At 38.4% G+C, this 18,298-nt stretch overlaps 1 protein-coding gene across 2 annotated transcripts in view; it reads left to right on the top strand.

Annotated features, from left to right (window-relative positions):
- The window catches only part of LOC124610508 (SWI/SNF complex subunit SMARCC2), a 95,665-nt gene that overhangs the window by 54,433 nt on the left and 22,934 nt on the right, over nt 1-18,298 (top strand). For both annotated transcript variants that reach the window (XM_047140165.1, XM_047140164.1), the window contains exon 12: nt 1,012-1,232. In XM_047140165.1, the coding sequence (XP_046996121.1) occupies nt 1,012-1,232 (221 nt within the window). The remainder of the gene's footprint in view (nt 1-1,011; nt 1,233-18,298) is intronic.

Raw genomic sequence — 18,298 nt, 5'->3', positions numbered from 1 at the left:
CCTCCCTCCCTCTCCCCCTCCCCCTCCCACCCCCTCAGGGACTTCTGACTTCATCCCAGGGTTGTTTTTGTGAAGACCATTCCACTTCTGATAATCTGGTTTACCTAGAGTCCGCCATCCAAAAAGCTTTAACCTGCAGAATTAGAACACCACATGGCGACCCCACATCCCCGCTACCTTACACAAGTGCGGTCTCCAGGGTCTGCTCCTGCTTTTTACCCAGAACTTATTGTCACACCGTACTTTCCAGGTTTGTTTTGGTGATTTCCACAGTACTCCCATATCCAAGAGAATGGAGTCTCACGGGGTCCTGTACTGACTGTCCCTCTCTTTCTAGTAGCCATCAATGGTCTAACAGCAGCTGTGGGGCCCTCAGTATCACCTTAATTGTATGATGGCGATTTTTGCCTCTCCTGTTGCTCGTCTTGTGCAGGCGTCACTGAATGTCGACTGCAAGGTCAGGTCCTTTTGACTGCATTGCATTCTGCTTTCGGGGGTTCTGGCTGCTTCCTAGATGGGGCATCTCACCTGCCTTTCTTCCTATGACCCCCTTTCATCTTTTTCGTCCCTTAACTAGCCTTCGTTGATGTTTGGTAGACCTTGGGTTTTTCTTGCCTGGATTTTGCACAGTAGGCCGTTTCTGCTGTACAGTCTTGTAGACCTGCCTGTTTGAGGAAAAAGCAACTGATGACCTAGTAGTTCGATCCTTGTAATCAACCAACCAACCAACATGTAAGGGAACTTTTGGAACTTTGACCCATGAGTGACCTGTTTACCTTTATATTGTGTGTTATGAAGTTGTACTTGTTTTTCCTTATTATGAATAATACTTGCGGCAAACACAGATTGGGAGGTAAAATTCTGTGCCTTATAGCTTTATGTATATTTTAAATTATGAAATCCTAATTATAATTTGTGCTATATTTAGTGATACATTTCAAATATTCAAAATATGTAATTTAATGGAAGTGGATGACACACAAACTGGAGTAAAATGTTTGGTACGTTTAGGTATGCAAGGAAGCCAGCTGTCCTCAGAAATAAAACTGCAGCTAGCATGACTAGAGAATGGAATGAGCAAGAAACATTGTTGCTTTTAGAAGGGCTTGAACTTTATAAGGATGATTGGAATAAAGTATGTGAACACGTTGGGAGCAGAACACAGGATGAATGCATTTTGCATTTCTTAAGACTTCCAATAGAAGATCCATACCTTGAGGATCATGAAGCAGGTGAGCTCTCTCTCCTTGTAAGATAATGATTTACTTAAGCACCATTAGTTTAAACTAGTGCTCAGGAAATGGATGATTGTGATTCCTGGTACCCAAAGAAGTAAAATAAGCGTTAAGTTTATACACTGGGAGTCTTTCATCACAGTGTTGTTTTTGAAGAATCCCGTCCCTCCCACCCTCTGTAAATCAAAGTGATGTGTTAATTAGAAAGTCCTGCATGCAGCATAAAATGGAATGAGACTCTTTTTTAGTGGTTGATAACCAGATATTTTGTTGATTTCTTGAGCTTTTGGGAAAAAAAATTATGAGCATAATTGATTAATTTTTTTAGATGCATCAGTTGACTTTTCAGATTTGATTTAATATACTATTTTTTTTCCTCCACTCTATGATAGTAACTTCAGTTCTGAAAATCACAGGCCAGCAGAGAAAAGCTACATACCTGAGATATTCAATCTATGATCATCTTGGAAGGGAATCTATTGTGGCTGTGTTCAAACATACCAGTAAAATTAATATTGATGTTGCTTGCAGTTGACTCACTGTGATGACATGATAGCTTTGCCGCCTTAAAAGTTGGCCATAATTTTTCATTTTTGGAAATAATTGGAAATCATGATCATGGGTAATGATTTCGGAAAAAAAATAGCATACATTATTATAATATGAGGACTATCAGGAAAGTAAGTTCCGATTGGTCACAAAATGGAAACCACTGTGAAAATCCGATGAAGCTTTGCACATATGCGTTGGGCAGTGTCTCTAGTATGCTGGTGGATCATGTCTCATAACACTTTCCAGTTCTGAGTGCACAGTGAACTAGAAAATAATGTATCCCGCCAAGTACGAGGGCCTAGTGAGAGATTTCGCCTGATGTCATGCAGCCCACGTAACATAACTTTCATATGATTCCTTCTTCATGACGATTCTGGCCACACTCTGCAGGGGCAATGATGATGCTCCTGCAGTGTTTCCGATGGGAAGTGTTTGATCACCCTCAATACAGCCCATAATTGGCTTCCACTGAATTTCTTCACTGCTCACATGAACTGCTGGCTATAAAGACATTGTTTTGGCACAGACAGTGAGCTGTAGATCAATGTAGAGAATTGGGGGAAAGCACAGGCAGCTGCCTTCTATGTCAAGGGTATTGGAAAATTGGTATAATGCTACGACAAATGTCTAAGTTGGAGCAGTGACTATGTAGAGAAGCGGCTGGAAGGTGTAGCTAACTGTTGAAAATAAAACATTTTTGATTTTCACAGTGGTTTCCACTTTGCGACTGATCAGAACTTACTTTCCAAATAGCCCTCATATACATTATTGTGAAATATGAACCAAATGTGTGTACTGTGTAATATGCTGTTATAATAGTGTTCGTATAGAATCTTCAAAACTATGTGTAACTGACTTTGGTGGTTGTTGTACGTTGATTCTTTCCCAGGCAAACTGGGAGACCAGACTTCTAGGCAATATGCATGCCTGCAAGAAGGCTTTCTGCACAGTAATGATGGAAGTGAGGTAGATCTCATGATGATTGATTCAAATATTAACATTCACGTAATGCATCATGTGCAAGTACATAGATTTTACAAAAATCATAAAAAAATGGGGAAAACTTTCCAGTGGGTAATGTCCATTATCCGTGTCAATGAATCCAACATTATCTAGTAATTTTCCCATAAATTTTATCATCTGCATTGATCATGAATTTGTTGCATGGTTAAATAATAATTGTCCTGAAACATAGTAAACTTCTGAGATTTGGCTGATAGTGTAAGAATATCCTCACCAAATATCTGTTACATTTCAAAAGTTCCATTTTGGTTTTTGCAAATCAGTGTAGATTTCAAATAAGTGGCAGCATATTCTCCTCATAAACTGGCATACTCATCACTACACCTCATATTGTGTAAAAGGATATCAAGACCAAATTGAGTTGTAACAGTGGGCAACCTGTCAGTCATCTGTGCTGGGCAGTACTCAGTCCATTCCAGGATGTTCATCTGTGTCACTGTACTTGTGTTGATGCCCCTGTAACTGTTTTAAGTACTGGATCTTAATTGAGGCCATTGAATAAGGAAATGGACAGTTGCTCTTCATCCAGGAATACATCTCAAAATGCCTTCTAAAATTACTTAATGATTCAGCTGAATTCATTACATCAAAACAAGCAGCCACACAGCCCAACTGTTACTGAATAGTAACTGAAAATTGAAGTGCACTTACAGTGTTGGGTGACTTTTACACTACATGCTGCTGGCAATTTGTTTCTGTTGTCATTATATACAGTAGCCAGGGTGAATAACTGATGACTTGTTTTGGTAGAAGATACAAATTGTTTACATCTTTTTTCAACATTGATGACATGAGAGTGATGATTATTGATCTAGTTGTTAAGGATTATGAAGGTGGTTACTGGTTTTTGTATGTATTTCTTGTATTGTGTTTCTCAGAATATGGCAATATTTCTTGGGCTATTTTTTCATATTCCATTGGTATAGTTTGGTTTTGAGTATACGAAATGAATGAATTTGACTGGAGGAGTACTAGTTTCAGTGATGGACTCGCCTATAACATAGCCCAATGATGGTTTCGAAATCATTGTGGGGTATTATCGAAATGCACCGGTTTCCAATGCTGTAGTTATGCAAGCACATGTGAGTACAATTTAAATGCTACAGAATATTTTGTTTTACATGAATGCATTCTGCACAATATATTCGATTACGACACCATGTAATTTCATATGTTCCACATCACGATGATATTTATCGCACACTATTTTCTTCATGGTTCCACGCTGTCTTGTTACATCCTCCAACTCATCATTCATCGTGTTAACCTGACTGACCATGCAAACAGTTACAAAAGCCACTGTCATTGTAAGTGCACTTTTTACCTAACTCATGACTCACTAGTGGCTAACAACTAGCTGGCAGGTCTCATTTCACAATTTAAGACATACATATTCTGCTGCTCCCCAGTATCTGTTATGTGCTAGGTGTGAGATTTGTTACGGAAAAATATGCTTAAATACTTTATGAGCTCAAAGTAGACATCAAAGGAAATGTCAAGACCTACAGAATTACATGCATAAAAGATCCATAGAATCAAAGAAATAGTAAACTATATCCTACACCAAGAAATACAACAAATCAGTAGTTAGAAGAACACACAATTTATGTGAGACATGTTGTTGTTGTTGTTGTTGTTGTGGTCTTCAGTCCTGAGACTGGTTTGATGCAGCTCTCCATGCTACTCTATCCTGTGCAAGCTTCTTCATCTCCCAGTACGTACTGCAGCGTACATCCTTCTGAATCTGCTTAGTGTATTCATCTCTTGGTCTCCCTCTACGATTTTTACCCTCCACGCTGCCCTCCAATACGAAATTGGTGATCCCTTGATGCCTCAGGACATGTCCTACCAACCGATCCCTTCTTCTGGTCAAGTTGTGCCACAAACTTCTCTTCTCCCCAATCCTATTCAATACTTCCTCATTAGTTATGTGATCTACCCATCTAATCTTCAGCATTCTTCTGTAGCACCACATTTCGAAAGCTTCTATTCTCTTCTTGTCCAAACTATTTATCGTCCATGTTTCACTTCCATACATGGCTACACTCCATACGAATACTTTCAGAAATGACTTCCTGACACTTAAATCAATACTGGATGTTAACAAATTTCTCTTCTTCAGAAACGCTTTCCTTGCCATTGCCAGCCTACATTTTATATCCTCTCTACTTCGACCATCATCAGTTATTTTGCTCCCCAAATAGCAAAACTCCTTTACTACTTTAAGTGCCTCATTTCCTAATCTAATTCCCTCAGCATCACCCGACTTAATTAGACTACATTCCATTATCCTTGTTTTGCTTTTGTTGATGTTCATCTTATATCCTTCTTTCAAGACACTGTCCATTCCATTCAACTGCTCTTCCAAGTCCTTTGCTGTCTCTGACGGAATTACAATGTCATCGGCGAACCTCAAAGTTTTTATTTCTTCTCCATGAATTTTAATACCTACTCCGAATTTTTCTTTTGTTTCCTTTACTGCTTGCTCAATATACAGATTGAACAACATCGGGGAGAGGCTACAACCCTGCCTCACTCCGTTCCCAACCACTGCTTCCCTTTCATGTCCCTCGACTCTAATAACTGCCATCTGGTTTCTGTACAAATTGTAAATAGCCTTTCGCTCCCTGTATTTTACCCCTGCCACCTTTAGAATTTGAAAGAGAGTATTCCAGTCAACATTGTCAAAAGCTTTCTCTAAGTCTACAAATGCTAGAAACGTAGGTTTGCCTTTCCTTAATCTTTCTTCTAAGATAAGTCGTAAGGTCAGTATTGCCTCACGTGTTCCAGTGTTTCTACGGAATCCAAACTGATCTTCCCCGAGGTTGGCTTCTACTAGTTTTTCCATTCGTCTGTAAAGAATTCGTGTTAGTATTTTGCAGCTGTGACTTATTAAGCTGATAGTTCGGTAATTTTCACATCTGTCAACACCTGCTTTCTTTGGGATTGGAATTATTATATTCTTCTTGAAGTCTGAGGGTATTTCGCCTGTTTCATACATCTTGCTCACCAGATGGTAGAGTTTTGTCAGGACTGGCTCTCCCACGGCCGTCAGTAGTTCCAATGGAATATTGTCTACTCTGGGGGCCTTGTTTCGACTCAGGTCTTTCAGTGCTCTGTCAAACTCTTCACGCAGTATCATATCTCCCATTTCATCTTCATCTACATCCTCTTCCATTTCCATAATATTGTCCTCAAGTACATCGCCCTTGTATAGACCCTCTATATACTCCTTCCACCTTTCTGCTTTCCCTACTTTGCTTAGAACTGGGTTTCCATCTGAGCTCTTGATATTCATACAAGTCGTTCTCTTATCTCCAAAGGTCTCTTTAATTTTCCTGTAGGCGGTATCTATCTTACCCCTAGTGAGATAGGCCTCTACATCCTTACATTTGTCCTCTAGCCATCCCTGCTTAGCCATTTTGCACTTCCTGTCGATCTCATTTTTGAGACGTTTGTATTCCTTTTTGCCTGCTTCACTTACTGCATTTTTATATTTTCTCCTTTCATCAATTAAATTCAATATTTCTTCTGTTACCCAAGGATTCCTACTAGCCCTCGTCTTTTTACCTACCTGATCCTCTGCTGCCTTCACTACTTCATCCCTCAAAGCTACCCATTCCTCTTCTACTGTATTTATTTCCCCCATTCCTGTCAATTGCTCCCTTATGCTCTCCGTGAATCTCTGTACAACCTCTGGTTCTTTTAGTTTATCCAGGTCCCATCTCCTTAAATTCCCACCTTTTTGCAGTTTCTTCAGTTTTAATCTACAGGTCATAACCAATAGATTGTGGTCAGAGTCCACATCTGCCCCTGGAAATGTCTTACAATTTAAAACCTGGTTCCTAAATCTCTGTCTTACCATTATATAATCTATCTGATACCTTTTAGTATCTCCAGGGTTCTTCCATGTATACAACCTTCTTTCATGATTCTTAAACCAAGTGTTAGTTATGATTATGTTGTGCTCTGTGCAAAATTCGACCAGGCGGCTTCCTCTTTCATTTCTGTCCCCCAATCCATATTCACCTACTATGTTTCCTTCTCTCCCATTTCCTACACTCGAATTCCAGTCACCCATGACTATTAAATTTTCGTCTCCCTTCACAATCTGAATAATTTCTTTTATTTCATCATACATTTCTTCAATTTCTTCGTCATCTGCAGAGCTAGTTGGCATATAAACTTGTACTACTGTAGTAGGCGTGGGCTTCGTATCTATCTTGGCCACAATAATGCGTTCACAATGCTGTTTGTAGTAGCTTACCCGCATTCCTATTTTCCTATTCATTATTAAACCTACTCCTGCATTACCCCTATTTGATTTTGTGTTTATAACCCTGTAGTCACCTGACCAGAAGTCTTGTTCCTCCTGCCACCGAACTTCACTAATTCCCACTATATCTAACTTCAACCTATCCATTTCCCTTTTTAAATTTTCTAACCTACCTGCCCGATTAAGGGATCTGACATTCCACGCTCCGATCCGTAGAACGCCAGTTTTATTTCTCCTGATAACGACATCTTCTTGAGTAGTCCCCGCCCGGAGATCCGAATGGGGGACTAATTTACCTCCGGAATATTTTACCCAAGAGGAAGCCATCATCATGTAATCATACAGTAAAGCTGCATGCCCTCGGGAAAAATTACGGCTGTAGTTTCCCCTTGCTTTCAGCCGTTCGCAGTACCAGCACAGCAAGGCCGTTTTGGTTATTGTTACAAGGCCAGATCAGTCAATCATCCAGACTGTTGCCCTTGCAACTACTGAAAAGGCTGCTGCCCCTCTTCAGGAACCACACGTTTGTCTGGCCCCTCAACAGATACCCCTCCGTTGTGGTTGCACCTACGGTACGGCTATCTGTATCGCTGAGGCACGCAAGCCTCCCCACCAACAGCAAGGTCCATGGTTCATGGGGGGGGATGTGAGACACATTTATATGTATTTCTGAAGAAAAATGGACCACACATTATAAATAGATACAGTACAAGATGATGTGGAAGCAGTTACAGGTAAGGGTAATGTAGGAAAAATAGATCTGTTTGACACGGCAGAGCTAGAAGTAATTTTGCCAAAGTCAAAGAAAAGGATTGTTCATGCTGTAGAGAAAGTACAGTTAAGTGAGCCTGCCCGTCAAGCTCAGAAACTGTCGCCTGTTTGCCATATGTCTGAAAAGATATCGATATCTGATGAATGGAACGTAAAGGAGTTAACACCTTCTTAAAAAACACAGTGTAGAAAAATAAACATTTATTGACATTTGTTTTTCATTTTAATGCAGCTTATAAAGTATTTGGTGAAATAATAAGAGAAAAGCTCCAAAATATCTTGGATGCCATTTACATTTGAGGAAGAAATGAGATTTTGAAAACGATGATGTCACAGTTATGACATTTACAGTAAAACATAGTTAATACAAAAAAGAGATACTTTAATTTGAAGATTTATCTAACAAGACACCCTTTGAACTTTTTGGATGTCCACTGTCAATCCTACCTGGTAAGATTTATATACCGTTCAGCTGTACACCAGAAGAGATTGGACAAACGTAGTGTATGCTCCCTCTTTAGTAGATTTGTACCATCTTCTAAGTGTTCTACCAATGAAATAAAGATTTTGGTTCACTACAACATTTTCTGTGTGATTTTTACCAATTTAAGGTGGTCATAATTGTAAGTCTTAGGTATTTAGTTGAATTGACAACCTTTAAATTTGTGTGGTTTAATATGTAACCAAAATTTAATGGAGTTTTTTGAGTATTCGTGTGGGGGATCTATCACTTTTTATTCTTTAGACTCAGTTGCCACTTGTAGCACCATGCTGATATCCCAAATCAGTTAAGAAACAGATTAACCGAGCGCTTACTTTGGCAGCGGACCCTCATCAAGGAAGAGCCACCTGGTGTTGACAGCATCACACCCGTACTTGTGGCATCAACCACTAGATGGCATTCCCTTCGGTGACATTTGTGAGACATTTCCCTACTGCCAGTGGTCCCTAGTTGCTTTCCACCGGCTGGTGGCTGTGAAGTACAGCTGTTTCTGACATAGCTTCGCAATAGGATCGAGTCTTTTTGCCGAGTGTGTGCAAGTACATTAACTGAGGAAGGAGCAGACGGACAAGACCTGAAATAAAAATGTTCAAATTTCCCATCAAAGATGAAGAAAGGTTATGGTAGTGGATTTTGAATTCAGATGAATGAATGTACTAGTTACTATAGTGACCGCCACGAAAATAGGGCTTAAAGGTCATCTCGCCATCTTACAGCATTGCCAGTGTTTTATTTATTTATTTTTATAATGATAATTTCAGATGTTCATAAAAATTTTAAAAAATATTGGGGAACTCTATTTTTAGTCTAGAATGTATGGAGTACTTCCCAAAAGAAAATTCTCACTAGCTGCTAGGAAAAAAAAATGGAAACTAAATGTTACATGAAATATTGGAGGAAAATAATTTTTTACTTCCACCTGCGATAGTAACGGAATCACTAATGTAATTGGACTGGAAAAAAAACAGGAACATCCTCAAAGTTTACAGATGCATATGCTGCATCTCTTTATTTTGGAAACATAAAAGTATTCTGAGATAAAAAATAAAATAATATAAGATGTGTGAAACTGTGCTGACTGCATCGCGAAAAATGTAGTCGCTGATGAATTTTCATTTTGTGGGAATGCAAAGGAACCTCCCATGAGAAAGTTATTAAGAAAAGTACAAAATTATTTTTGGTAACATTTCAGACATTATTATTGTTTCTGTGATATTCCATGCGCAGCAGCGCACGAGTCGTCGTAGGCTGTCGCCAAGAGTTTTGTGCTGACTGCTCGCTTTAACATGACCGAGAAATTCCCTGCTTCCTGAAAATATTTTTCTGGCCACTAATACATATCCTACGTCATTGCATCCGTCACTCAAAACGCCAGTATAAGCTACGCAAAAGTAATTGTACTTATTTTGAAGCCAATATTTTCACTGAAGTAGAGCAAAATATTTGTTCGAAAGGTTTTGTGAAACCCAACTTTTATGTACATTTTCTGTAAGCGTATTATCATCAGCTTGCAATACATGCTTGGTACACAAAAACCTCATTCTTACTACTGCAATGTCCCTGTCTTGTGTTACAAATTTTGTCCATTATTACAGTTTCTGAATTAAAAACCAAGTGGACGGAGAAGACAGTGTGTTGAAGTGACTGGCCAGAATAATCAGTTTTATCACAGACGTGACCCTGTATTTCTCTAGCTATCTGATAGTATTCTCTGTCATACTAAAGTAATAGAATTCTACGTTCTAGCTTTTTGTAAACATCCTGAAATATCATAGATTTCTATGCTCTTCTTGGAGAATCAGAATAGGTGCTGGGGCTGTTCTGATGCTACTGCATTGTTTATATATACAGTCAATACAGAAGCACCACAACGTTTTGTCATTTTATGAACTGCATTACCATTACTATGAAACGGCCAGTAAATCCTTCTATGAAAAAAAGGAGTTAAATTTTGAATGGACAAGTAAACCAAATGCAGTAAGATTATATCCGAATGTAAATAAATTTGATACAGGTTTTTAGGAAAAACTGCTGTTAATTAATGCAAAATTGACAATCTTATTTTAATTGACAGTTACTGTTGAGTAAACTAATTGCCACCAATTGTGATAAATTTATCAGACGTCTACTGTAAGGGAAAAACATTCACACTATGTCCTCTATAACTAGAATGAATAGACAAACATTTAAATCAAGTCAGCTTTTTATATAGACGGTGCTTACCTAAACTGAAGGATCTTCTGGCTCCGTGTCTTCAGATTCACTGTCTCTTGTTTCAGCCAGGTGCATCATCACAGATTCCACTATGGTGCCTCTTAAGTCCTGGTTCAAGAAATCAGTTCCTTGCAATGCTTCTGTGTGTTTTACACACCTCTCCCAGTCCTGCTGAATAACATTATCAAGAGCTTCGTGTGTTAGCTTCTTGACATCAGCAAGTTTGAAAGCAGTATTTCTTTTCGCTACTTCTCGCTTTACTTGGGTCCATATCAACAATGGGATTATACTGGCAGTGATACAGTGGTAGACATACCACTTGGTGTCCCATTTCGTTTACCAGTTGATCTAATTCATAAGTCTTTTTGGCACCTACGATTTCTTCCTTAGACAGGTGATCAGCCTTTGTTTCATTGACTGATAATGAAACATTCTTTCTCTTTAACCCCTCCATAATATCTGCTTTGCTCCAATTTGAATGTGAGAGCTTTTCGATCTGAATGGAGTGGTAACTGGCATTGTCCATCACGATAATTGACCCTTCTTCCAGCACAGACAACAGTCGAATAAACCAGTTCTTAAAAACTTCTCCATTCATTTCTGAATGATAATCAGATTGGCAAGAACTTTTCCCACCACGAAAAACAAGTTTGCCCCCTGTCATGAAGCCTGTGGTTAATGAACCAGCGTGAACGATGATTAATCAGCCCCTCAACTGGTAGGCACTTTCAAACCACTGTTTCCTTTGGAGTCTTGCCATATATACTTATTGGTGTGGTTCTGTGAAACCCAAGTTTCATCCAAGTACACTATGGGCCTGGTGTCTTCAGCATGCAAGAAGTGCGTTGTACGCAAAAACTTCGCTCTTGCTGCTGCAATGTCTCTGCATCCCATTCAGAATTTCTGTCCGTCATTACACTTCTTGAATCGGAAACCAAGGGAGTGGAGAAGACAAAGAACGGAGGTCTCTGAGACAGAGTAATTAATTTTTTCACGGAGGTCAGCCTGTCTTTTTTTAGCCATTGGATACTCTCGTCTGTCGCAATATCTAAGTACAGTTCTACGCACGAGCTCTTTGTTAAAATCGTCAAAGTCAGTTGATTTTCGTTCGTGTTCGTATCCCTTTCTTGGAAAATCGAAACATTCATTCATGTCTGGAGATTCTGCTAATGAGACTGATTTGTTAATACAGCCTACAGTTGACTTGGGACACCACACACTTTAGCAGTAAGTTTATTAATTTGTGCAAAATTTAAGTTATTCTCTGCTTCTTCATTGTCGGCCAGATCAGTAAAAAACTTGAGTACATTCGATATGATAATTTTCAATTTCTTATGAATGTCTTTCCGCCCTTTACGCACACCGACCAGAGAAGTACTACAAGTGGACTGTTTCTCCTGCATTGTTGTTCACCACTGAACACACGTCAAAGCACCTTTCTAAAGACAGTAAGACACTGAGATCAGACGTGAGCACTCGATATAGTGTGGTAACACTGAGCTTTCAGCTGCTCTGACCTACCGCACTGCTAATGGTACCTATGTGGCAACAAAGCTGAGAGGCGGACGAATCACAGCCCGCAGCCCCTGCTGGCAGCAGGCAACAGCCGTGACCTATAGGACTCAACTTTTCTGCCAGCCATTCTAGTGAGAACTAATAAAAGAGCCCCAAGCACTCGATACTGTCCAAATTTTAAAACTTACATGTTGGTACAATGCAGCAACAGCGCTCTTCCACAGAAGCCGCATGATACTTTTAAATGAAATTATTGTTGCCGTTTTATGTTTATTTATTTATTTATTTCACTATTACAATTTTGAATGTAGAGCCATTTTCAAGTGCAAGGTAACTGAAACATATAAAACATGTATAAAAGGGCAGGGCATAATGTGATAATATTTCATTAACAACACAATTTACGGAGCAATACTTAGTTGTGACCTTGCACTTGAAAGTAAGTCCACATGTGAAATCGCAATGTAAAATAAATTAATAGTAAAAACTTACAGTCTAATGGGGGCAATGATTTCATTTAAAAAGCATATGATGACTGTAGTCCTGAGCTAAGTAAAGATCATCATATGATTTCATTTCCACATTCTAAAGCCTGGTCATACAAAAGCAAGTGGTAGTAAACTTGAGTGAACTAGTATAACACCTCATTTACAGTGCAGCAAATTGAAGTGAACACAGGTGAAAGAGCATTCAGATTATTCACTGGCAATGCCTGTGAACAAGCATTTACACAGGAGTGAACAACAAGCATTTACATAGGAGAGAACATGAGAGGATGAGCATAGTGTACCAACTCTACTAAACGCTGCATACTTTTAGAGTTCCATACCTCAGTTAGTAAAATGGAATCCTTGTAGGTTGAGCTGCTTCATCAACATAGACTTGAAAATGACAGCAAAGTCTGTCAGAATTGGTTGTCTTAAATAAAGAAACATTTTATGCGATTGAGGCTGTCGAAGGTTTTTGTCACTCATCAAAACCTATAGGGTACTTCCCATTGGCATAGAATCATGAAATTTGGCAAGAAAAGTAAAGAAAAAATCTGAAAATTATTATTTGTAATTACATCACACAAAAAATATTTCTTTTGTCATTTGTTAGCTGACTTCAAACTTGAAACTAAAGCAATCAGTACTTCTGCATTCAGGCTGACTGGGTTGCAATGGTTCAAGTCAAACATCAGGCAAGGAATGATTTTATTGTTCATATGAAGTGCTTCAGAATTTATCCATCATGGGACATCAAGAGGCAATTATTGCTTGTAGCTAAGGTGTTGTAAGTTCTGTGTGAAACAAACATTCACAGGCTAATGTGTAATCATCATTCATGGATGTCTGATGATGGATAAATTCTAAAATGTGTCATATGACCAGTAAATTAATTCCTTGCCTGATATTTGACTTTTACTATTGCGACCTAGTCAGCCTGATGGAGAACTGCTTATTATACTAATGGTTGCCTGCCTCCTCCATGACTTTGTCACATTTATATTATTGAAATTAAAATACTGTTGAAAGTCTTGGAATCCCTGTGACCAATATCTTGCCAGTATCAATTTCAGTAACAGGCAAAAATGGTCACAATTCTTGAGTCGTGGAATGGATGAACTGTCTATATACATAATAAAGTTTGTATGGAACTCTCAGTGCATGAGCCTTACTCACACCTGACCTTTTTTAAGTCCTCACATATGTTTCACATGATAACAGCATTACTTACAGCGTCAATGTAAGTTAGTGTTGCCACAGATTCTGGAAATCAGGGAATTTCAAACACATCAAGTAAATCAGGGAATTTCAAACCCGTCAGCGGAAAAAAAACTGGAAAAATCTTGTTCTTGTCTCAGTAGATGCAATGGTTTGTTTACTGAGGTGTCATGCATCATTGTTGGCTAGGTGCAGCTGAGTACGTGCACTGCTTCCCTACTCCCTCAGTACTACTGCTTCTCTCCTTCTTACCACTCCTCTCAGCTTGCAGTCAGTGCTACCACCACTTTTTACCACTAGCCTAGCAGCTGCCGACAAGAGGCAGATAGGCATGAGGAGTGATTTGATTGGATCTGATTCTCAGAGACTGTAGAAGCAGCGGCCGGAGATGGCGGTCATGTGTGCATGAGTTCTGTCTGAGTGATTGTATGGATGTGTGTGTGCTCTCATTTTCTGAAAAAAACTGTGGCTGAAAATTAAGTTGTGAGTGTGTTAATTGTCTTTTCTACATGCCCCTCTGCAGCTCAACAATCATCTTTATGGCGAGTTGCTACCTGTACTCATTACTATTGATTCTTAGAGTATTTGAACAAGTTATTTGTTGCATGGATTGATGATTGTGGTCTCATTTCATCAACATGTTGTCTTTGGCTCATGAATAGCTGGTCACATGAGTGGATTTCCACAACAGGCCAAAACTGCAGGCTGTTTCTGCGGGTATCTGTAATGAATCATGCCTGCTGATCTGAAGACATTATATTTCCACTAATGTGCAGATCCTGCTTGTCGGATCTAGTCTCCCCAATCTCCTTGCTGGCCAGGTCTGTTTGTGTGTGGCGTAAAGCAGCAGGTTTTCATGGTTTGTTCATGGACCCAGGATAGTGGTGCTCATCTGCATGCCAGAGACCATGGGTGATGAATTTCAGGAATTGCGATTGCCTCATCACAAGAATGTTGTACAGTGTGGCATTTTATAGACACTTTATTCGTTCAAGCACATTTTTGAACTTCAAAAGTAGTTTATATGTTATAAAAGATGGACAATAAGAAGAAGAAAATTGTGTCAATCGCTGACAGTTTGTCACTATGTACTCGTAGATTTCTCAAAGTAAAAATCACAAAGTACCTTTAAAATAACAGATATAACACAGTGGGTAATAAGCGACAGTAATGAACATAGTAGAACCAACATTTATTGCAGTCACTTACAGTGTAGGTTTACACAATTCTGCCCCGCATTATACCCTTCTTTCAAGAGGCCTACTTTTTTCTGAGGTTATTTCTGAAATCACTTAAGGTATTTTAAATCTGTCTTGTGACTCCAAGGGATTGTCACCAAAGGTGTTTTTTTTGTTTGTTTGGTTTTTTTTTTTTTTTTTTTTTTTTTTTTTTTTTTTTTTTTTTTTTTTTTTTTTTTTTGAAATAAAATAACATCAGTAGTCTAAATGAAAAACATATACCATTTGGCTTGCTTTCTCCATCTAAAAATAGTTCATTACAAAAGATGCTGATATTAGTAAATAATATTCTTGCTCAAATCAGGAAACATCATCTGCTTGCAAGTTTTCGCTAGATATTTTCTTGTCTGCACTATTGTTTGTTGTACCGTAGATGCAAAGACAGACTTTCAACTTACGTTTTAACATATCCTTGAGATGTCAAAATTTTGACAGGGAAAAATAGTAAAAATTGTCTGGAAATTGGGGAAATATCAGGGACTTTCACTCGGGGAAACTTGTGCCAACTCTGTAAATATTAGATACTGAATAAGATCATTGTGCCTGTTGGTTTTGAAAAAGGAAACAGATAGAAGTAAGAAAATAAGTATGTGGGTGTCTGAATTTTTATGTAATCGTGAAATGCATCAAGGTACACTTGAAACCTGCAGCTCCAGCTTTCTTTAGCATTACCCTAGAACTTTGCGTATAAGTCAGTTGATGCCTTTCTCAGGTTCATCAATATGCTTGAGGAGGAAGTTTAAGAGCAAAGCATTAATTACAAATGGTCACCATAAAGGTGTTGGCACACAAAAGAACAGAAGACACTAGCGCCTAAGTGGAGAGGACGCGAGTTTCCTTTGATGATATTTCGCAAAAAAGACTGATAAGTAGGTGAACATGAGCAAATGTGTACCGAACATGACCAAATGTTTTTTCACACTCGCCCGCCATTGTTAACACCACCCTCTGTGGAAACCAGGCCCAAGTGAGCAGTTCGTTAGTGCTCTCTGCCATTCTATCGTATTACTTGGTGTCTGTTTCTCTATGCATAATACGGTAGTGAATCGAAGAGAACGCAGAATGAGAATGTCGTCACACAAACACTTGCAAACATTGAGATTACGCATTCACTAGTAAGTTGTTTCTTGTTGTGGAAAAGCTAAGCAAAGGGAAAACAAGATTATAAACAGGATTTGTTTCACTTATGAAGGAAATAATGTCACGTAAAATAAGAGATTATAAATCTTTTTAACATTTTGAAAAACGTCAGAGGCACTGTGGATAATGAGTGAACAATGGGCCAAACATGACTGGAATGTCTCCTCTCACTCCTGCCAAATGTTTGCACATGAGAGAACGCAGTTTGCCTTGATGTTTGTTCACGTAGTATTAACCAGGCTTAAGATATCCGTGGAGTAGAGTCAACATTGTCAGAATTTAAGGACTGAAATATAATGCAGAAATTATGTAATGATATTGAAATCTAAGAGTTTAATTTGGTCCATGAAAGCTTGAAAATAAAGAGTTCTGTTAGCAAATACTTGGTAACAGGGTTATTTGTATGAAGCTAATGCTGCTTGAGCTACCAAAGTTTATTAATGAAATATAAATATATACTTCACATTTTGCTGAGAGACTGTTATGAGGGTTGTTTGACAAGTCTAATAAATTTCCGTGAAAGAATGGAACATTTTGTTGCACCTTCATGGGTGGTAAGCTTAATTATTCCAAGGATAGTGTAAAGAATTTCAACAATTTACAGCATACAATTCATTATCGACAATCGTCAAAATTGATTAGTATGTCAACTGCGATAGAAAATTAAGAAAATAGAGTTTTGTGTTGTTATTAAACGGTTTCATTAGATGTGTTGGACTGTTGTACAAATCAAAGCAGAATTGGATGAAGTTGATGCGGGTTCTGCACTGTCTTGAAGACAATTTACTTTTGGATTAATGAATTTAAACATGGTCGGGCAAGCGTCAAAGACAAAGCACACTCCGGCTGTTTAGTGAGTTCACCAGAAGGGAAATCATTGGCAAAATCTGTGAAATGGTAATGTGCAAAACCGCAGAACAAAAATTTGAGAGGGTGCTGTGACTAGCCATCTCAGTTGAGCAAGTGTATAACATCCTGCACGGAGAATTGGCTATGAGGAAGTTGTGTGCGAGATGGGTGCTGCAATTGCTCATGGTCGACCAAAAGTACATCTGGCACAACATTTCAGCACAATGTATAACAACATTTAATAATAATTTTTAAGACTTTTTGCACAAATTTGTGACTGTTGGTGAAACCTGGATCCATCATTACACACCGACCACTAATTTTTTTTTTTTTTTTTTCCAACCACTCCCCCAAGGAATAATCCCCTCATCAGTTACTTGGAAAAAGGCAGAACCATGACTGGACTCTATTATACTTTATTGCCACCTTGTTTGAAACTTGTGTTGACTGAGAAAACACCAAGATTGGCACACAAAAAAATGCTCTTCACCATAATAATGCACCATCCCACACATCAGCGGTAACAATGGCGAAAGTGCATGAATTTGGCTTTGAACTGGTTCCCCATCCACCATGTTCGCCAGATTTAGACCCAAGTGACTTCTTCCTGTTACCTAATTTGATATTTTGGCTTCCTGGGAAGAAATTTTCATCAAATGAGGATCTTAAATCACGTTGCTGAATACAAATTATATTACAGTTTCAGAACTATGTTCAAAGAGAAGTTTCATAAAACTCTCTCAAAACTGAAAGTACCATAAAATGTGTCATTTGTTTATATTGTGTTGAAGTGACAAACACAAAATCTGTACACTGCACTAATCTATTTCATTGTCTTTCCTTTGTCATTTGCCCCCATTTAACTCAAAGGAGGTAACATGTTAAATCTGTGTTTGTGACAAAAGTAGACATACTGACAGTATATTGAAGATGTTTACAGTCTCTCAATTATTTTTTTTAAATAGAATTCTTGAAGATACAGTTGTTCAGTCCATAGACGAAATGATATCCAGTTACAGCTAATTGTAGTCATATGCAAAATGTGGTTGTGGGTAAGAAAGGCTACAGAAATACTGACAAAGGAAACCAAAACCTTTTTTTATGCTTGTTTAATGTCTCAGTGTAAAAAATATATAGTATTGTAATTCAACCAACCCCTATATATCCATTATGGAAAGTAGAGGCATATATCCAGAGAGTCAGGACATGATACCCAGTGGTACCCAGTTTCTGTTTACTACAGGAACTGTGCTGAAATCATTTAATTGATTATCGGT

This window comes from Schistocerca americana, chromosome 1 (assembly GCF_021461395.2).
Source record: "Schistocerca americana isolate TAMUIC-IGC-003095 chromosome 1, iqSchAmer2.1, whole genome shotgun sequence".
NCBI lineage: Eukaryota > Metazoa > Arthropoda > Insecta > Orthoptera > Acrididae > Schistocerca > Schistocerca americana.
Note: the sequence above shows the minus strand (reverse complement) of the source record. Positions and strands in the feature narration are given on the sequence as shown.